Here is a 22,028-nt window from a genome sequence, read left to right as displayed (position 1 = left end):
GGTTACCTTCCAACAACTTGCCCAAAGAAAAGCTAAAGTACAGAGAGCACACCTTGAGTTTCTGGCTTTGTGATCCACGCTCCCTGAGCGGGGACAGGCCTGAAGGTCAGATTGGAGGAGCTGTTTGGGGAGGTGTCTGCGGAGAATAGAGCTGAGGAAGAGGGCCCAGGGCAGCTGGCCTTGTCTCTTGCTGGTAACAAAGTTTTATTTCATTGAAAACAATAAATAATCTATAAATAGAATAGGGTAAGAGGAGGAAAGTGAGGTGAGATTGAACAGGGTGGAAAGCATTGGATTCTGGGCTGGGCAGTGGACAGGCAGAGGGAACCTTCGCCTCCCTGCATTTCATTTGGGTGGGAGGGGGGCTCCTTCCACCCTCTCTGTAGCTTCTCTGATTCCCCTGCCCAGAGTAGAAGGGGGCTGTGAGAGGCTTGCCAACCTTGGGGCAGAAGTTCAGACTGCCCCATACAAGGCAAACACAAAGCATCGGGATCAATAAATAACGCCACCTGCCAACCTGGGGGGCCTGCACTAGCGGGGGTGAGGCCCAGGAAACCATCACCGGCTCCTGGTTTCAACAACAGCAGGGCCCAAGGGAGGATGCGCACCCTCACCCTTGCTGAGACTCCGGAGAGACTGGGTCTGGGAAGCCTCGGGCCTTCTCAGCCAGCAGCTGGTAGAAGGGTTTGGGGGTCTCCCAGTCCTCGTCCTCACTGCTGGAGCTGTCCTGCTTCACGATCCGGTTGTGCTGGCGGCTGAACCTGCGCGCCTTGGTGCTGGGGGAGAGGTGGCAGGATGGGTGGGTTTCCTCCGTCTCACCTCTGCCCCACCCCCGGTGCTCTGAGCTCGGTAGTGACCAGGGCCTGGGCTGGGGATGGCCAGGGCTTTATTCGGCTCCACCAGGAAAGCGCTAGCTCCTTGAAGACCTGTTAAGATCTGCGCACACGCTTGTTTTTCCGGAGAGGGGTGCAACTGAGGACTGGGCAGGTGGCAGCAATTTGAAGTTGGTGGAGAAGAGGGGTTTCAGGAGGGAGGGGATGTCGAGACGGGGAGAGGAGGAGGCCAAGCGACAGGGCGTTAAGACAGTTTCCTGCTCTGAGAAACTCCCTAAAGCAGAGAGCACAAAGGAAGTTCAGGGCCAAGAGGGTCCAAATCGAGAATTCAGCTATTTGCCCTTCTAAGTTCCAGGCAGGCGTGGAGCACCCCTCTGCTTTTGTTCCCCCAACTCTTCCATAAACTTTGGAGACACCCAGATCTCCCATCTGAGGAGACTCCCACCCTGTTTCCAACATCATGAAGCTCAAGGCTCTTAATGATTTTCAGAGGAGCAGGGAGGGCCCTAGCGTACACCACCCATGCCTCTGGGCAGGGGCTTCTCACCAGTATGGTTTTCGCTCCTGCAGGGTCATCACCCGCCAGAGTTGGGCCAGCTCCTTGGTGGCGGCCGTGGATGCGGTCCCAGGGCAGGCTCTGTGGCAGGAGCGGGGAGGAGGTAAGGAGGTGCCTGCAGCCCTGCCTGGCTTGGGCAAAGGGCCAACCATACAAGGGGCCCTGGCCCTCCCAGAGCCTTGACTTTCTCATCTGAGAACTCAGATCTTCCCATGTTGCCCAGAAAGGCTTCCCTTTCGTGCCTCCTGGAACGGAGGTGACAGAGGAGGGAGCTGGACTAAAGGGTGGCTGGAGAGGGGCCACCCGATGTTCTAGGGTCTGTGTCTGCGGCTCAGATAGGAGCACCAGCTCTTCCCCACTGAGGCTCGAGGGGCCTCCCCCACTCCCAGCTTCAGGCTGGCAATGATTGTTCAGGGTTGGGCGCTTGACAGATCCCATCAAGTTCAGCTCCAAGAACTTCTGCTTGAAACCTTAGAAATGAAGAGCTGTCTTCCCGTTGGGTTGCTGGGGTAGGAGACAGGACATGAGCCTGAAGCTCCTAGGTAGGGGTGAGCGCGCTCCCGACCCGGCCCAGCAGGGATGGAGCTTGAAGCCAAGAGGAACACAGAGTCCAGAAGGGGGTGAAGATCCAAGAGCATCACAGGAGTCTTAGGACCAGCCACGGCTGAAGGTGGAGCCTCTTTTTTCAGATTATAGTAATTAATTAATTATATTAATCAGCTATATCAATTATATAAGTTAATATTAGCCAATTAATTTCCTTTTTTTCATAAGTCTGAGGCGGGTTTCACTGCCTACAACGCACGGGGCCAAGGGAGGCGGGTGCAAGCGTGGTGGGGGAGCGTATCAGCAGCAGAGGGCGGCCTAGCCTTGGGAGTGGATGGACAGTGAGGCAGGGCCCCTTTCAGGGTCGAAGAGGATGCCCACTCACCGGATGTACTGCTTCCGGTTCATCCTGCAGAACATGATGAAGCCGTTGACACACTTCTTCTTCATCTGGGGGGTGCCAGGGGCTTTTTTGCTCTCCTTGGACTTGGGGGGACGCCGGCTGGCCCGGCCCTTCCTGGCCTTCCTCCCGGCCATGGGCAGGGGCGAGACCCGCCGGGTAGGGGTCCACGTGTAGTCCCCGTCGTCACTGGAGGACTGCAGGCCCTCGAGGTCAGCCTGAGTGTCCTGGTGGGGAGCATAGAGAGGTGAGGGGGCCGAAGGTGAGGGCCGGCAGGAGACCTGGACTGACCCGGCCAATGGCTGTCCGTCTCCCTCACCTCCTGCTGCCTCCACACCAAGTCTGTGTCCATGTCCTCCGAGCCGGGGCTGGACGGCACCTTGCTGTTTTCACTCAGCGAGAGGTAGCAGTGGTCCAGTGAGACCGAGGACTGGCCCAGGTCGTGGGAGTCAGGGGGGTCTTTGGGGATCTCAGGGGGCGTGTCCTGGGGCATGAAGGAGAAAGATGGGAGGAGAGGGACAGAGGTGGGCAGTGGTGTCCCTTCATGGCCCCCACCCGTGGCTTTCCTGGGATGTCACATGAGCATCGGAAACAGCTCAGGTTCAAAACAGCCTCATCTGGACACCACCTCACAAGTTCAAGCAAAGGTTCCCCAGTTCCCACAGCGGGTCAGGGAAGAGGTGGACTGGGGGCTTCTGCCTCCTATTCCAGGGCACTCCCTCTCAATTCCCCTGTGAGGGAGCTGGCACACCCTAGGCAAGTTTTAACTCCTCTAAGCGTCAGTTTCATCCACGATGGTGCCACCACACATCCCCTGCCAGGCCAGGCCAGTGTTTATAAGAGCTCCACTAAGGGTGTCTATCTTTGTTTCTACTGTGAAATCAGCTACTCGTTGAGGCAGGGCCACCTTCCCACACATGGAGGGAGAATCATTTGGGGACTAGAGCCAGGCCGCACCTCTTGTCAGTTGGAGGCTGAACTGCTGGAGCAAACGGTGCTGTGGAGGTCAGCTCTGGGGCCTGAGAGGGAGGCTCTTTTGCACCAAGGATCCCAGAGGTCACCTGCTGTTTTCAGTTTCCTCACTGGTTAAATGGGGCGCAAGAGAGCCTGCCTCACAGAGCAGCCCTAAGATTATGTGGGGTTTTTCTGGGCACCTGGCAGCTTTTAGCTTTTATTCTTTACAGGTGGTTCACTCCAAGGGCCCAGCACAGAGCAGGGCGTCTGGTGGCCAGCAGATAGGTTAGGGCAAAGATAGAAGGGTGAGTCTCTGGAAGGACCAGGAGAAGCATGATGGACAGACAGCTGAGTTGAGGGGTGGGGGTGACAGAAGGGTCAAGAGGACGGATGAGTGAATCGGCGGGTGGGAAGAAGGACGGACGGGTGTGTGGACAGGTGTGTGGGCAGACACCTACCTTCTTCTGTGGTTCCTCGAGGATGCAGGCAGAAGGTGAGGGTGCAGAATCTAACAGTATTTCCTCAAAGAGAGCTGTCGGGGACATAGAGGGAGACCAGAAGGGTGGCTGGGACAGAAACGCCTCTGTTGGGGCACCGGGCTGCTGTCCTGCCATCCCCATAGCTGGAGTGCCCTTCGCTGGCTTTGAGCTTTGGGATCTTCTGCCCAAGTCCAAGTCCAGCTCACAGTCCAGCTCCTGTGGGGGACCTCCAGAGTAGGTCCCTACTATATGGTCCTGGAGCCTTCCTTCCCCACACCAGGCTAGCCTGGAACAACTCCTCACCAGGCTGTGGGCTCCAGGGATGGGATGGGATTTGTCCTGGGAGGATTCACCCCTGGGTATCCAGTACTGCCCAGCAAAAGGCTACATACTTAGTGGGCATCACTGTGGGTTTTTTCCTTCTCAGTGAACCAAACCTCAGGTCCAGCCCTGGGTGCTCACCTTGGGTCAGGTATTCATTGCCGTCCTCCAAGATCTGTTCGGACAGCAGTTTCCCTGGGGAGCTGAAGAGGGAGGGGCTGAGCCCTAGGATCTCCTGCAGGGGGTCTGTCTCTATCCCGTTGGTAATCCGGGAAGGCCCCAAGGCCAGTGGGCTCTCTGAAAAGGAAATGTCAGGCTTGAGGGTGTGTCAGGTGTTGCCGTTTCCCAGAATACAGCGGCTGGCTTTGAGGAGATGGTGCCCCATACTGGGGAAAGGTGACTCTGTCAGTTCCTCAATGCGAGTGCTTAGAAGAGGAAGTTAAGAGGTGCGGTGCCTGGATTCATGGTGGTGGTGGTGGTGGTGGTTTAGTCCCTAAGTCGTGTCCGGCTCTTTGCGACCCCATGGACTGTAGCCTGCCAGGCTCCTCTGTCCATGGGATTTTCCAGGCAAGAATACTGGAACAGGTTGCCCATTTCCTTCTCAAGGGGAATCTTCCCAACACAGGGATCAAACCCACCTCTCCTGCTTGGCAGGCATGTTCTTTCCCACTGAGCCACCAGGGAAGCCCAGAATTATGTTAGGGATGGCATATATATACATATATATGTATGTATATGATGTTGTGCTAGATCCAATAGACTGACATGAGCTAGCTGGAGTTCTGCGTTAAGAAAGATTCGGAAGCAGTTTCTGGGATCAAGAGAAAGAGTTAGGATTGATTAGCAACGTCCGCCGTGGCAACCGATGGCTGGGGACAGCGAGTGCACTGTGTGTCCATGCCTAGTGGACACCCGTCCCTCTCCCGCTTCCCTGGCCATCCTCAGAAAGAAGGTACCAAGAAGGCCCCACACCCGCCTACAAGGGGGAGAGACAGAGCTTCAGTCACCTTGGGGGCTGCCCTCTGCAGTCCAGGCGGGAATCCAAGGGTCAGCATTTGGGGACTCCTTGCCCACCTCCTCGCCAGAATCATAGAACACCAGCTTCTGCCTGCAAGAGGTGGAATTCACAAGGCAGACCTGGAGCCCTGGCTGGAAATGCTGTGGCACACAGAGCGAGCCCTTCCCCTCTGGGTGTCCCAGTGTTGCCCACTGTGGAGTTAAGACGCGAATGGCTCTGTGCCCGCCGCTGGGGGGGTGCTGGGGGCAGAAACCTTAGTCAGCTGAGGTGCCTGCCCTTAGGGAGCTTCAGGGCTTGTGAGGAGAGGCCAGCTGTCATCAGAGCTGATGACACAGGGTGCAGATCTGTGAGGGGGGTTTGAGGAGGAAGAGAGAAGGCGGGCAGGGCAAGACAGAGAACCACGCTGAGCTAGAAGGATAGGTAGAAGGATGGGTAGTTCCTTCCAGGTAGACGAGGAGAACAGGCTTCCACGAAGAGGGAACCAAGGATGAGACGCCCCGGGGGGACACAGGTGGGGCTCCTTCCAAAATGGTGAATATTTAGTGATAAGGATTAAGAGTCACGGGGGAGGGCCTGGCAAGATAAGTTGGGGCAAGAGAGGGTCTCAAATGCAAATTAAGATATCTGGGCTCTACCCAATAAGAGGGAGCAGCCTAAAGCCAAAACCCCACATGATCAAGGACTCTGTTAAAAAAGCCACACGGGTGACTGGTGTTGACAGGCTAGAAGGATAGGACAGGAGGCCAGGGAGGGGCTGCAGCCCTGGTCAGCACACAGGAAGCAGGGCTTTCCCTTGGGCTCCCAATGCCTGGTGCAAAGCTAGGCCCTCAGAGGTGGTCACCCCGGATACCAGCAGAGGGTGGAAATTGACCCCATTTCTCCCCAGGTCTTAGCCATTCCCCTGGAACATATCAGCTCCCCAACTCATATCCCCTGGGCTTCCCTTACCTGGGACCGGGCTGGGTCTTGTTGAGAAAATGGATCATCTTGACCCCTTGCTGGGCCTCAAAAGCAGGATAAGACCCCAAATCCTGAGTATCATCTTTGACACAGCAGCCTACGGGGGCAAGTTGGGATGGTCAGTCCTGTGACTGGGCCAGATGCCAGGGCTCACAGGGACACAGATGGAGAGGTGCTGGGGTCTCCCACAGCCTTCTGCCTCCTCCCACTCCAGCCAAAACCTCAGGCTAGGGGCGGGGACTCCGAATGCGGTTTGAAAGTGAAGGTGTTAGTAGCTCAGTCGTGTCCAACTCTTTGTGACCCCATGGACTGTAGCCCACAAGGCTTCTCTGTCTATGGAATTCTCCAGGCAGGAATACTGGAGTGGGTTGCCATTCCCTCCTCCAGAGGATCTTCCCAATCCAGGGATCAAACTCTCCTGCATTGCAGGTAGATTCTTTACCATCTGAGCCACAGGGTACCCTGAATCACTCCCAGGTTTCTGGAATCCTACATCTCTATTAGAAGCTCTGCTGCTGCTGCTGCTCCTAAGTCACTTCAGTCGTGTCCAACTCTGTGCGACCCCATAGACGGCAGCCCACCAGGCTCCCCCGTCCCTGGGATTCTCCAGGCAAGAATACTGGAGTGGGTCGCCATTTCCTTCTCCAATGCATGAAAGGGAAAAGTGAAAGTGAAGTCGCTCAGTCGCGTCCGACTCTTAGCGACCCATGGACTGCAGCCCACCAGACTCCTCCATCCATAGGATTTTCCAGGCAAGAGTACTGGAGTGGGGTGCCATTGCCTTCTCCGATTAGAAGCTCTAAAGAAGATAAAATATTTAAGTGCAATAATGATGATGAAGATGATGGTAGCAAACAAGTGTATAGTACTTACCATGCCAGCACAGTTTTAATCATTTTACATACTACTCAGCACCCCTTTGCCAAAGGATATGGTTATTATAATAGCCATTTGAAAGTGAAAGTGAAGTCGCTCAGTCGTATCCGACTCTGCGACCCCACAGACTGTAGCCTACCAGGCTCCTCTGCCCATGGGATTTTCCAGGCAAGAATACTGGAGTGGGTTGCCATTTCCTTCTCCAGGGGATCTTCCCCACCCAGGGACTGAAACCGGGTCTCCCGCATTGTAGGCAGACACTTTACTGTCTGAGCCACCAGAAGTCCAATGCCCATTTATAGTTCAGTAAATGGAGGCACTGAGCTCTAAAGAAACTTGCCCAAGGTCACAAGATTAACAGACGATCTGGAACACCCACCACTCATGGGTGACCCCAGGAAGTGAGCGTATGGGATCACCGGAGTGTCACTAGCACCATGCCCGTGGCCTGGCCCAGAGGATAGGCTCTGGGAGGAAGGGCTGAATGAATGGGCAGAGGAAGAGGATGCCCCGAGGCCTCGCCTTCCAGTCGTGCCTGTGTCTTCTGGGGGTGTCACACCTTTGAAGCTGGCTCACAGGAGCATTTGGCTGGCTGCTTCAAGGAAGGGAGGCTCAGGAGGAGGCCCGGCTCTTGCCCCCAGCTCTGTGAACTGCAGCCCTCGCGTGAGGGCCGCACTGATTCTGTCCCCTGCCTTACACCCACAGCCGAGACTAAAGGGAAGAGCAAACTGGGAAAGAGGCCAAGAGACAGCACCTCTCTTGTCCATGGTCCAATCCCCGGCTCCTAGGACTGTGTCCAGGACGCTGGGAGGCGCCTGATCAGTGGTGTGTAAATGACTGGCCAAGTTAGTGGAGAGGAAAGAGACCAACTTGAGATGTCACAGTGGATGCTGCTCTCAGCCACATCCAGCAATGTCAGCTGGCATCTTCCTCCCTTCCTGTCACCTTGAGATGAGGATGCCTCAGCCCTGGGGAGGCTGCAGGAGTCCCAGCATCTTGGAGGGGTGGTGGTCCCCACCACATTTCCTCCTTTCTGGTCTGGAGATGGGGTCTCCAGCTTCTCAGGCTTCTCCAAGGCCAGACAACGACGAGGGTTCTGGGCCCGGGTCTGGCGTTCTGGGAGAGGAGAGAGATGGCATCAGACAGGGCTGATGGGGGCAGGGGGGACTGTCTCCAGAAGGTGGTTGGGGTTGGGGTGGAGACATTCTGTTCTGGCCCCAATGACCTGCTTCAAAGCTTTGCCTGGCTGGGTCACTCAGTCCTTCTCAGGTAAGCCCAGATCCTCAATTAAAGATCTAGTCGGATACCCCCTTCCTTTGCCCATGTTAGAATCACTTTGAGAACTCTGAAAAATACTGATGCCCAGGTTCCACCCAGATCACTGAAGCCCAGCGTTCTGGGTGTGAGGCACAGGCAGGGAAAGCATCCCAGTGATTCAGATGTGCAGCCAGGGCTGGAAATCATTGATTAGGTCCGACTCCCCCTCCACTTTTTTTTAAAGCTAGGTCATGTGGCATGCAGGATATTAGTTCCTCAACCAGGGATTGAACCAGTTCCCTCTGAATTGAAAGTGGAATCTTAACCTCTGGAACACCAGGGAAGTCCCCCAACTCCCTTTTTAAAGACATGGAAAATGGGGCTCAAAAAGGGGAAGAGACAGGTAGTGAGTCAGTAGCATGGCTGAGGTGGGACTTGGGACCCTCGCCTCCCACACAGGGGTCCTTCCATCACCCATGCGCCCTGCTGCCCTGGCCCAGGGATGGATGACAGGACAGAAGGATGATAAATGCTGACAGCGATTCCATTTGCTGGGCACTGGCCGCATGCCCCGCCACTTAAGCACTGCTGAGAGGTGTGCATGTGGGCTCCTAATCCTGAGGCCCACCCTGTGGCAGGCACTCCAATATCCAGACCAGGAAACGGAGGCTCAGAGGATGAGAGTGACACCCCCCACCCTGACCCCAGGCCTCAGAGCTAGGAAGAGGAGGGCACCAGGAGTTGAACCGAGGCATATCTGAATCTAGAGCCTGGTCCAGGCTCAGGACTGCTGACTCGCCCTCCCTGGAGTGGTGACGAGCCTGGAGAAGGAGCCAGAATTCCTGTGGGACTCCTGCTTCCTGTTTTACTGCAGGCTTGTACCTGACGCTTGGGTAGGCTTTTTCTTCCGAGGTTTCTGGCATGCTCCCCAAAGACGGGACTTCTGAGAGTGTGGGGAGCTGGATGGGGTGGAGAGTCTCTGCTTTGGGGGGCCTGCAGCAGGGTTCCAATCCAGCCCTGCAGAGGATGGAGAAGGAGGCAGGTCAGATGGCCTCACCCTCGTCCAGCCTGAGTCCTGCCTGTGGACAATGCTTCCCACTGGACGGTGGGGAGGGAGGCTGCTGCAGTCCCCAGATAAACTTTGTAAAAGTGGAAACTGAGGTCCTGGGAGGAGATGGGACTAGTCTGAAGTTCCACAGCCAGGTGGCAGAAGTACAGGTGAAAACTCAGGTATCTGCAGGTCCATTCTGGGCCTTGGCCCAGACAGAAGACTGACTCAGTGCTTCCCAAATGCTTACCCGTCTTCCCCTCCCAAACCAATTCCTCTTCCTACCTCCTCAAGATGGTGGGTGGCCCGCAGCCTCTCCCCGAGGCCTCACAATTCTTCCTTGTGAACATCTCCCAAATTGACCCTCTTCAGCCCACACTCTCAGCCATGGTGCTGCATCTGCTTGCGGTCTCCTGCCCAGGTCCCTCCTAGAAGTGTCCCCGCTGGTCTCCCTGACTCCAGTTTCTTACTTAATGACCCCCACACTAGATGTCAGGGACCTCTTCCTAAACAGCCACTCTGACTGTGGTTTTCCTCTGGCTTACAGTCCTTCAGTCGTTTTCATCCTCTCTATCTCCCTCCCGAGCCAGGCTCTCGAGGTCCTTCAGAATCTCATCTCTGCCTCATCTCCTACCCTTCTTGCCAGGGTATTTCTCACACCAGTAACAACACCACCCAGTGCACACAATGTGGGACGACTGGCATGTTCCGGGCACTGTGTGACAACACTCCTTGAGTGTATTAACTCATTTAATTCTCACAACAAACATAAAGGAAGTACTCTTACTGGTCCATTTTGCAGATGAGGGAACTGAGGCACAGAGCAGTTTAGGTCATGAGACGGATGTGTCTGAGTCAGGACCTGGCTCTGGAGTCTGTGCACGTCATCTGGGTGCTGCACAGCCCCTCCAGTCACACCTGATGACCTGCCTGTCCCCACGCCTTCCATTTGTGTCTTCTTGTGCCTGCGGGCTCCTGCTCACATTGTTTCTTGTTTGCCTGGCATGGTCCCCGCTGTCCTTGAAGGCCTGCTCCAAGGGCCCTCCCCCGACAGGCTTCCCAAGACGCACTCCTCTGGGGTCACAGCATCTTGGACCCACGCCAGGCTATGAGATCCAGGAGGATGGGAACCATTTAGGTCACTTCAGTGTCCCCTACAGCCTGGACATAGCAGGCACTGGGAACGTCGGCTGAGCTTACTTACCCTCGAGTTCGCCATGCCCATGGTTGGCGTGGAGTTGGAGCAAGGCCTTGGTCACATTGATGCTGCTCTGTAGGTAGTGAATGTACTGCAGGATGTGCAAGAGAACCTCCTTCTGCTCCCAAAAGAAAGACAGGGTTGAGCAGGCACTCAAGATCACATGAGGCTGCTGGGGACCAGGGACAGTCAGGCTCCAGGACCCCTGCGGCCCCACCCCAGCAATCCACCCACCATGGGCAGAGAGGTTCCTGTTGTGCTCTTCAGTCCTCACCGTGGCCCAGGGAGCCAACAGTTACAGCTCTGAAGACAAGCCCAGAGCGCTGAAGGGATCGCTGGGTTACAGAGAGGGCGTGGCCGAGCAGGGGTGTGAAGCTAGGCCTGCCTGCCTCCCAGTGCGGTTTTGGGGGCACATACTGGAGAAGGCAATGGCACCCCACTCCAGTACTCTTGCTTGGAAAATCCCAAGGACAGAGGAGCCTGGTAGGCTGCAGTCCATGGGGTTGCGAAGAGTCATACACGACCACGCGACTTCATTTCCACTTTTCACTTTCATGCATTGGAGAAGGAAATGGCAACCCACTCCAGTGTTCTTGCCTGGAGAATCCCAGGGATGGGGGAGCCTGGTGGGCTGCCGTCTATGGGGTTACACAGAGTTGGACACGACTGAAGCGACTCAGCATCAGCAGCTGCTGGGCTTCTTGTCCCTGGCCCTTAGGCATGTGCACAGTCCCCCTCTCCTCCCTGGCTTCTTTCTTTGAGCCTCAGCACAGCGTTCCCCACCGTCCAGAAGCTTTCCTGACTTCCTGACCCCGCACCTAGGCTGCTCAGATGTCCCTCCTCAGCACTCCTGTGACACCCTGGGCCTGTTTCCACCAAGGCACTTGCCACACTGTTTTATAATTATCCGTTGATATGTCATTCTCTCCCATTGACCTTGAACCCGTTGAGAGTAAGAGAATGTAGCTGATGGATTTCTGGATCCTAAGCACATAGAACGGAGAGGTGACGAAGCCAGTTATCACTGAAGGAATGACTCTTCCCCCATAGCACCAGCAGGCATCCCCCATCCAGCCACTAAGTCGAAGCTGATTTGACACTGGAGATACTAAGCTAAAAAAGATACCAGCCACTAAGCCACAAAAAGGGTGAGCTACACAAACTTTTTTTTGCCTTCACAGAACTTACAATACAGGGAGGGCAGCAGACCTTAATAAACTCATAATTCATATAAAATTATTGACTGTGTGATAAGCATTAGGAATAAAAGAGCATGATACAATTAGACTTGGGTATCCAAAAAGGTCTGTCTGAAGTGGCAGCATTGAAACTGAATAGTGGGGACTTCCCTGGCGGTCCAGTGGTTAACACTTTGTGCTTCCATTGCAGAGGGCTCAAGTTCAATCCCTGGTTGGGGAATTAAGATGCTATATGCCATGCGGTGTGGCCAAAAAATTAAAAATATTGAAATTAAAAAAAATAAACCGAAGAGTGTAAAGAGTTAGCCTGGTAAGGAGGTGAGGAAAGAATACCTATAACTATTTTTTTTTTTGGATTGAAATAGATCCGTAGAATAACAACAAAACTGTCAGCAGTAATGTTCCAAACCCCAAATCAGGAAACATGGTCTCGGGAGTGGGGAATTAATTGAGAGACTGGGACTGACATATACACACTGCTATATATAAAATAGATAACTAACAAGGGAACTTAGCACCAGGAACTCTGCTTAATACTCTGTAATGACCTATATGGGAAAAGAATCTTAAAAAGAGTGGATATATGTATATGTATGACTGATTCACTTTGCTACACAGCAGAAACCAACATAACACTGTAAATCAACTATACTCCAATAAAAATTAATTTAAAAAGAGGAAGCATGGTCTCAAGAGGGACATACGTGAAACTTTTCCATAAAATATAATACAGATAGTCACTAAACATATTTAATCTGATTCATGGGGAAAAAACAGTCACTCAGTAGTGTCTGACTCTTTTCAAGTCCATGGATTGTAGCCCACCAGGCTCCTTTGCCCATGGATTTCTCCAGGCAAGAATATTGGAGTGGGTAGCCATTTCCTTCTCTAGGGAATCTTCCTGACCGAGGGATTGAACACAGGTCTCTTGCACTGCAGGTGGATTCTTTACCATCTGAGCCACCAGGGAACCTGATACGCAGAGGGAGTTATAATTTACTTAAGGATTAATGGCTATTGATGCTTGGCTTCCCAGGTGGCTCGGTGGTAAAGAATCCACCTGCCAATGCGGGTTCAATCGCTGGATCAGGAAGATTCCCTGGAGAAGGAAATGGCAACCCACTCCAGTATTCTTGCCTGAGGGAAATCCCAGGGACAGAGGAGCTTGGCAGCCTATAGTACATGGGATCGAAAAGAATCAGACACTGCTTAGCAACCGAGCACACACACCACACAATGTAACACAGCCCAAAGACTATTAGCTTAGACCTGGCTCCAACCTGCCACTTACTGGCTGTGCACTGGGAGCAGGTCATTTTATCTCCTTAGAGCCTCAGTTTTCTCATCTGTGCAATGGGCACAGGATATTCATTCAGGCTCAGAGAAGTATCATTAGGACGAAATAAATTTGAGTGTGTGAAAGTGCCCAGCATAGAGCCTGATACATTCGTTGACTAATAAATGCTTAGTTGATGATTGAGACTGAGGACTGACTGGGATGAAGGCCTTATGTAGAGCAGGAGGCCCAGGACTTAATTTAAGGGAGGATGAAAATGGGAAAGGAGTGGGATCCTTAAGACAGCTGAGGGAATTCCCTGGCAGTCCCGTGGTTAGGACTTTGTGCTTTCACTGCTGAGGGCCCAGGTTCAGTCCCTGGATAGAGAACTAAGATCTGGAAAGCTGCACAGTGCAGCCACGAGAAGAGGGGGGACAGTGGGCTGAGACCTGGGGAGGATTCTACCAAGGGAATGTGGTCCTCTGCTCATGATGAAATGCTGCTGCCTGTAACCTGACTTGACTGTCATTCCTCCAGCGCAGGGACTGTGTCTCAGCCATCTCCACCCTCCCTGCCAAGAGCTATAAGAGCCCATGCACACCAAATTCTCCAGTGGGCAAGAGGGCAAAATTTCTCAGCTATTTTTGAGCACTGTGGTGGCCTGTATAATGCCTCCCCAAAAGGTGTCCATGGCCTGGTCCCCGGAACCTGTGCATGTGTTGCCTTATATGACAAAGGAGCCTTTGCAGACGTGATTAAGGATCTTGAGATAGGGAGATGATTCTTGATTCTAGCTTATCTGAGTGTGCCCAATGCAATCACAAGCATCCTTATAAGCGGGAGGCAGGAGGGCCAAAGGCAGAGAGGGTAAACTGTTGACCAAAGCAGAGATAGAGGAGAGACCAGAAGCTGTTATGCTTCTGGCTTTGAAAAGGTCATGAACCAAGGACCATAAGTGGCCTCTAGAAACTGGCAAGGCTTCCCCAGTGTCTCAGGGGTAAAGAACTTGCCTGCAATGCAAGAGACTCAGGAGACTTGGGTTCGATCCCTGGGTCAGGAAGATCCCCTGGAGGAGGGCATGGCAACCCACTCCCATATTCTTGCCTGGAGAATCCCATGGACAGAGGAGCCTGGCGGGTTACAGTCCATGGGGTTGTAAAGAGTCGGATACGACTGAAGTGACTGAGCTGGCACATGTGCAGAAATTGGCAAAGGGGGAGGAAACAGATGCTCTCCTGGAACCTCTGAGAAGAACCAAATTCGGAAATCATCCCAATGAAGTCACAAAAGAAGGCTGTCAGAAAGGGAACCGACATTTATTCAGGCCCTGTAATGGCTATCATGTTGTTTTGGTCTCACAATATCTCTGAGTAGGAGCAGTTATTTTTCCTTGATTTATAGCTGAGAAATCTGAGACTTGAAAGGCTGATAATCTGAGTGAGCTGCCCAGAGTTCTGCAGGTGTGGAGCTGGAGGGCTCAGATCCAGACTGTCTTGACTCCCAGGGAGATGACCTTGACCTGGTACCTTACTTATTTTTTTCCTCTGTCAATTCCTCCCGCCTCCTTTTTTTTTTTTTGTCACCATGCCACGTGGCATGTGGGATCTTCCCTAACCAGGGATCAAACCTGTGCCCCCTGCATTGGGAATTCAGTGTCTCAACCACTGGACCACCAGGGAGGTCCCTTCCCCTGCCTCCTCTGCAGGAAAGAATTCCTCAGACTTCTGGTCATGGGATCACAGACTCCCAGAAATTCCCACTCAGAGCAGGACCCTTGCAATCTCAGTGCTGTCACTGGGTCTGTGTGTCGGTCTAGGTTTCCCAGGACAAGGGAGGTCAGCCCAATTGCTGATATGTTCAGAGCTGCCTCCCAAATTCACCTCGTCTCCTTCAGCCCCTTTACCTTGGTGAGCTTCTTGGTACCAGTCTTCAGGGTCACTGGCAACATCAATGCCAGCTCTTGCAGTTTGCTGGTGTGGTTTTTCCTCTGCTTCCTGTTTCGGGACAAGAGCCGGTTTTGGTTAGGACATCCAAAATGGAATTTGGTATCTGACACCACCCCTCAATCCACCTGTCTCAGTGTTCCCCATCTCAGAGAAGCTTAGTTCCCCAACCAGGGACTGAACCCTTGCCTCTTGCAGTAGAAGCATACAGTCTTAGCCAATGGACCCCCAGGGAACTCCCAGTCACCAAATTTTGCCCATTCCTCCTCCAATCCCTTCTCTCCATCTCCTCACCCCTACCCTAGTCCGTGTGTTGACATCCTCATAGTTCTCCCAGCCTCCCATCTGGCCTCCTCCAAACCATACTCTTTATACGTCAGGGTGATCATTCTTTCTTCTTCTTTGTAATATTTATTTCACAACACCGGGTCTTAGTGGCAGCATGTGGGATCTTTAATCTCTCATTGAGGCACTTGGTTGGGATCTAGTTCCCTAACCAAGGATGGAACCCGGGCCCCTGGCATTGGGTGCACAGAATTTTAGCTACTGGACCACCAGGGAAGTCCCTGGAGTGATCTTTCTGAAACACAAAAATGTCTATGGTTTTCTCATCTGTGCAAAATGAATGAGGATATTCTTTCAGGCGCAGAGGGTTATCCGTAGGACTGAATACCTTAGTTACCTAAGAAGTACTTCAAACCTCTCAATGCCATCCCATTATTAAGAATCAAGTCCTTGATTTTATTAAAAATCAAACCCTTGACATGGCTTATAATGCCCACCCCTCCCCCCACAGCTTGGCCCACCTGATCATTCTGGTCTCATCTCTTACTTCCTTCCATTCTCTCCCATCAACAGCCCCCAACTCCACAGGACAGGTGAGGTACCTCTGCTAAGGGGCCCCTGACCATGAGCTCATGCATTTCTCTGATCCCTGCACTAGGCTGAGAGCTGAGTTGGGGGCACCTAGAACAGGGTCTGGCACATTGTGGGAACTCACTGCCTATTTGCTAAATGAACAGATAAATAAGGGCGTGAAAGAAGTTAACTCCTGAGCAGATGCAGAACTTTCAGGATATAATCCCTGAATCCATAATTCATAATATATCCATGTACACACACCTGTACCTCTTTCTCCTGACAGATGGAGACACAAAGATGTTGGCGTCTCTCTCCCAAATTACACACTTCTGGCACTGCTCCTGCTACTCATTTGGGAAAGCCGGAACACCTCGTCTCCACCAATCCTTATCTCATCTTCCTTCAGGGCCTGGTTCAATTGCCATCCACCCCAGGAAGCTTCCCCTGTCTTTCTCCCTGACTGAAAGCAGGATCAAGCCAAACATACTCCATTGATTACACTTGTATCTCTGATTCCTACTCAGACTCACGAACTGATACCCACTCTTTTATTTTTGGCTGTGCTGTGTGGCATGCAGGATCTTAGTTCCCTGACCAGGGATCAAACCCTTACCCCTCCATTGGGAGCGAAGAGTCTTAACCACTGGACTGCCAGGGAAGTCCCTCGATCCCTCCTCTTTGCCAGGTCCTATGCTGGACACTGTGGAAAGGGAGACAAATCGATTCACTGTCCTCAAGGACATGAGGGACCAGTGTGGGAGGCACTCTTATCTCCCCAACCAAACTCTGAAGTTGAAAGAATCATTCTCACTCATTCATTCAGCAATTGCTTATTGAGCCCTTACTGTGTGCCAGGAAGTGTGGTTGGTGACACGGATAAAAGTCTATAAAACAATAACTCTTTCTAGAGCCCACAGTACATCCAGGGATCCATTTATCAAATTGTTCCACAAACAACATAAAATGGCAACTAGGAGCAGAACCAGCTATATAATTTGCTGAGGATAAGATTTTCCTCGTGGTCTAGTGGCTAAGATTCCAAGCTTCCAATGCAGAGGGCTCCGTTTCCATCCCTTGTCAGGGAACCCAGATTCCACATGCCCCAGTTAAAAAGATCCTGGGTGCTGCAACAAAGATCAAAGATCCCGCACGCTGCAACTAAGACCCGGCACAGCCAAATTATATATAAATATATAAATAATACATATAAATGTCTGTATTTATATGAATAATACATATAAATGTCTATATTTATATATGAATAACACATATAAATATATATTTTTTATTTGGAGGGAGGAAAAAGGTAACTAGGAATTGCAAAATTTTGGTCTCTCCTGGGCAACAGTCCCGAATAAGTGTGACCCAGGGCTGTGCTCACAGGGGCCTCTGGGAATCGGGCACTCCCTCGCAAAGGGGCTTCTTTCCTTGCTGGATGGTTCTGGTTTCAGACAAGTCTTCCTCACAGTCTCTATGATTTTCACTCACTAATCCCAGCTCTGCCCTCTGATTCTGTGGGGAACAGGTCAGCTCCAGCCACACAGGTCTTTTTCTGTGTGGCTGGAGCTTTTTTCTTTTTCTGTTTCTCTCAACTGCCAAGTTTATTTCTGCCTTGAGGGCCTTTCCCATTCCCACCACCTGGAATGTTCCTTTGCCCTGATGTTTCACATGGCTGATTTCTTGCCATTCAGCCTTTAGCTTAAATGTAACAACCCTGGAAAGGCCTTTCCTGACTACCTGATAAACAGGCACATTCTTTGTCACATCCCCACATCATTTATTGGCATCCAAAATCTTTCTTTCTCTCTTTTTTCCTTTCTTCTTTCATTTCCTTCTTTCTCCCTTATAAATATAAACACAAGAGCAGGGATTTTTGTCCCTTTTATTTATTGCTATATCCTGGACTGACTTCTCCATTAGGCACAGGTAAGCACAGTGCCTAAGGCTGGTGATAATTTTAGGGGCTCATAAAGTGTTTTCTTTTGAAATCAGAAGAGAAAAAAATTAATATAATTCAACTTGGATTACATTCATCTTTATACCAATGCTGTCATAAATGACAGTTTTTAATGTGTTTTTAATGAAGGAATGAGCTCAAGAAAGCAAAATTGCCTACGGCCCACAAAAGTCATATATGGCCTTGGCTATATTCCTAGCTCCTGGAATAATACCTGGCTCTTAGTAGGTGCTCAACAAAAAATTGTTGAATTAAAGAATGCTATTCTGTCTTATGATTGCCTTTCAGTCTTTGAAGTGGCAAATCACTCTAATTCTTGGGTTTCCTTTTCCCTGAGCTAATCAGCCTAAACACTCACTATTCCTTTATTTTACAGGAGCTGGAAGGAGCTTTAATCAAGAGCCAGTCCAGGGGACTTCCCTGGTGGTAAAGACTTTAACTTCCAGTGCAGGAGATGCGGGTTCAATCCCTAGTCAGGGAGCTAAGATCCCACATGTCTTGTGGCCAAAAAACCAAAGGTAAAACAGAAACAATATTGTAACAAATTCAATAAAGACTTTAAAAGTGATCCACATCAAAAAAATCTTTAAAAAAGCCAGTCCAAATTTCTCATATCAGCTATGTGAAATCCAAGACCCAGACCCTAATTTGCTTAACATGTGCAAGAATTTAAGAGCCACCCCAAAATGAGGGAAAGCAAGAGGCAGTCCCAAGAAGCAGTATAACAGTTGGTTATAAACTTCAGCTTTTGAAGCAAATAGATCTGGTTGAAATGCCAGCTCTGCCACTTGCTGTGTGACTTTGGACAAGTGCTTTCATCTCTCCAAACCTGTTTATAATTTATTTATAAAACGGAGCTGGCTGGAAAGTGTGATCTTGTCCAGGTGTTTAGCACCAAGGGCGTGCTCATGAAAGGTTTGTTCAAGATAGAAGGTAGACAGTCATTTGTTGGAACGATTTAGGTATAAGGGATGTTGGAGAGTAGGGTGGAGGTATTGTATTGGATGACTATGGTTGATAAAACTGTCATTTTTGGTTGACCAACATCCAATCCCCATTTTCTGGTAATACTTTCCTTTGGTTTACGATCCCTCCCCCACTCTCAGTCCATGTCGTTCACAGAGTCTGAACCCAACCTCCCCTTCCACTCTTGGCTCTGATGTTGTCTGGGTTGGCTCACCATTTGTGAGGGCAAGAGACCTTTCAGTCACTCCAGGTACACATCCTGCCAACCTGACAAGTCTGGCATAGATTCTCTTTCCAGGATCCATTGACTCTGATTAGCTAAGTCTGGGTTACTACCCAAATTCTGAACCAATTACTTGATTCTCCCTTCCATTAGGGAGCACTGAAGCAAAGTCTAATCAAGAAGTCAAGGGATTGGTTGAGGATTTGGGTAGTAACACAGGCTTGACCAATCGGAGTCAATGGATCCTGGGGAGAAAATCTCTGCCAGGCTTGTCAGGTTGGCAGAACATGGACCTGGAGGGGCTTAGGAGCCATCTTGCCCTCACAAATGGAGAACCAACCCAGACAGAGCCAAGACAGGCAGATTTCTGGCCATATCATTTAACCCCTCACTTGGAACCAGCCTAGCCTGATGCCCCAGAATTTTTTGTTTAAAGGATCCAGTAAATCCCCATTTATGCCTTAGCCAGTTTTAGCTAAGTTTCTGTTAATTGCAATTGGGTCTTTATTAATACAATGACTCCACGTCTAAAAAAGGAGGAAAGAGAATGCACTGTTGGTGACCTCTGGAATTCCAGGAAGAATAGACAAGCAGGAGAGAAATTCTTCATTGTCTTCATGTGCTCCTTCTGAGCACAGTTCCTAAGTAGAGAACCTAAATAAAGCGGATGCTGATTTTTGGAGTTAATAAATGAAGAGACAGGTAGATGAAAAGTCACTGGGGAAGAAAATAAGGGATAAGATGAACTTTGGCTCTCTTCTTTATCCAGATGTTGGAGGAAGGGAGACATCTGATCCAACCCTCATCTGCTGGGAAAACCTCTCTATTAGATTCCTGACACTTGGTAGGGGCTTGATGGCAAAATAAATACATAAATAAAAGAAAGGAAGGAAGGGCATTAAAAAAAATCAGAATGTCAAAACCTGCAAGGGCTTACAGATGATCTTTGCCAACTACCTCAGTTCTCTCATCTTGAAACGGCAGTAATATTTGCACCTACTTCCTCCTGGAGTTGTTGTCAGGATTAACGGGTATACAAACAAAAAGCTTAGCAAAATGTCTGGCAAACTAGTAAATGCTCAGTAAACACTATTGTTATTATCATTCTACCAGAGTGGCTGGAGCTTCAAGGGAGGTGGGCCAGGGGGAGCCCTTACCTGTCACTGGGACTCAGGGAATTGGTTCTGGGCTGTTCAGGAGAACACACACATTTGCTGGAATCCCACATCTGCAAAGAGGGGAAAATAAAGAATTATTAGTGACCTCTGGGATTCCAAGAAGAATGCACAGTATGATAGGCAGCCTCATTTCCCCCTATGGTGCTCCTTTGAGCACTCAAGAGATCCCCAAAATTCCTGAGTCCCCATAAACATAGGCCAATAGAACAAATGAAAATGTCCAAAGTCTAAACTGAAGTCCATGAATCTCAAATTGCAAATTTGGACTTGTAAATAATGATCCAGACCTAAAACTAAAAGCAGCAGATTTCCAAACTTTGATTCAGAGCTTTAGTCTTAATAATGAGATGTCAGACTCTGCAGTGGAGAGCAGACCTGAAAACTGTGGCTTAAGATATTTAAACTATGATATTAAGACAGCAACCATATGATTTTAAACATCTAAAATGAGGACCTAGAGCCTAAAAAGGAGACTTTCCCAAACCTAAAAGCCTTAAACTCTAATACTAAGGTATTCTAGACCCCTAAACTGTCAACTTCTGATCTCCAAATATAAGCCCGATACTAATATTAAGAACACAGACCAGAAACCTTAATACTAAGAACCCAAACCCTAAACAAAGAAACCCAAGCTCCCAAAAGCAAACCTCAACCCCCCCAAATTTACCTCAGATCTGAAAACGAAGACCTCTAGACCCTCAAACTGTCACTTCAAACCCCCAAACTGTGCCCCCAAGCCTAAACTGAGATCTCACATGTGAATTCTATCTAAAACCCAAACTCTAAAACTGCAGCCCCATACTCAATGTGGGGGACTCCAGGCCTTAACAGTTCTCAAAGTTCCAAAATGGGACTCCAAACCCTAAATCTCACACCTCATACTCTATATTAAGATTCTAAACCCTAAATCTATATTGAGACTTCAATTCTCCAAAATTAGACCTCAGGCCCCCAAATTATACTCTAGGCTTATAGATTCCCACATTAGTATCTCTGATTCCAACAGGAAAGTTTTCAGTGACAAAACCCCAAAATTTCAGATTTCCCAAAACTAGTTCTATCCAGACACAAATCCCAAGACTACAGGTCCTAACCGGTGACCCCCAAGTCCCCAGCATTATTCAGAGACTTCATACGTCAAACTTGAGCCTGGACCCGGAAACCTAGGCCCTGCCTCAAATCCAAACTCCGGCTCTGCTGCCCAGGTCCCACCTCGCATACAGCCTGGGCACCCAAGGCACACCCGCCCTCCTTCCCCCTGAAACTCCCAGAGTGGCCACGGCCAGGAAGTGCCGTTCCTGAGTGGACCCCAGGCTCTGGGCTGACCGGCAAGCCCCCGAACTATTCCCCTTGGCCTCCAGCATCCGCCTCAAGAGACCCCCCTTCTGGTTTTGCGCCAGCCCCAAACTTGGAAGCCCGATTGAACAGTGTCTCGCGCTGGCCCCCGGAGGCTGGTCGCGTGCGGGAGCCTCACGCTGGCCTTGGCCACCACGTTCCGAGCCCAAGCGTGAGGTGGGCGCAGTCCCCTTTGGCGTGAGGTTCCTGCTTGAGGCCTGAAGAGAAGAGCAAAAGTGAGCGCTTGAGGCTAGGCTACGCCCCCACCAGTTCCTGCCAAGGTGTGCTAGGCACGAGACTGGAGAGGAAACGGCAGGGTACAAGTGGCCGTGCGCACGCGCGCCTGGAGAAGGTCCCAGTCTTCCAACACAGCGCGAGCCTGGCTTCGCGCCTCCTGTCAGTCTTTGCCCGTGCGCGCCAAAAGGCCGACCAATCAGGGCTCTCCCATTTCCCGCCTTTTCGGCAGACACCGCCCCTCCTGGCCACGCCCCTAGTCCATTTCAGAGGTCCGAGGCCAAAGGAGCCGAGCGAGGAGGCGGGGTTTCCTCAACTGCCAACTATAAGGAAGCAAGGGAGATCGGACTAATCTTCCTTCCCGCCCTCTGGTGTCCGGTTTCCAACTTTTCCTTTTAGCACAGGGTTAA

At 50.9% G+C, this 22,028-nt stretch overlaps 1 protein-coding gene across 1 annotated transcript; it reads right to left on the bottom strand.

Moving 5' to 3' along the window:
* Window positions 1–185: 185 nt before the first annotated feature.
* On the bottom strand, window positions 186–21,771 carry MEIOSIN (meiosis initiator). The gene is given in 13 exon segments (XM_086353235.1): window positions 186–776; window positions 1,381–1,470; window positions 2,321–2,561; window positions 2,564–2,819; window positions 3,748–3,821; window positions 4,231–4,386; window positions 5,097–5,197; window positions 6,056–6,164; window positions 7,814–8,059; window positions 9,083–9,217; window positions 10,453–10,564; window positions 14,825–14,915; window positions 20,029–21,771. Coding segments are annotated over 13 exon segments (1,848 nt in total). The 5' UTR covers window positions 20,100–21,771; the 3' UTR covers window positions 186–610.
* Window positions 21,772–22,028: the final 257 nt, after the last annotated feature.

This window comes from Bos grunniens, chromosome 18, assembly GCF_055505025.1.
Source record: "Bos grunniens cultivar Pamir isolate PY7600 chromosome 18, Bosgru_T2T1.0, whole genome shotgun sequence".
Taxonomy (NCBI): domain Eukaryota; kingdom Metazoa; phylum Chordata; class Mammalia; order Artiodactyla; family Bovidae; genus Bos; species Bos grunniens.
The sequence above is the reverse complement of the archived record's forward strand: the minus strand, read 5'-3'. Positions and strand labels throughout refer to the sequence as shown.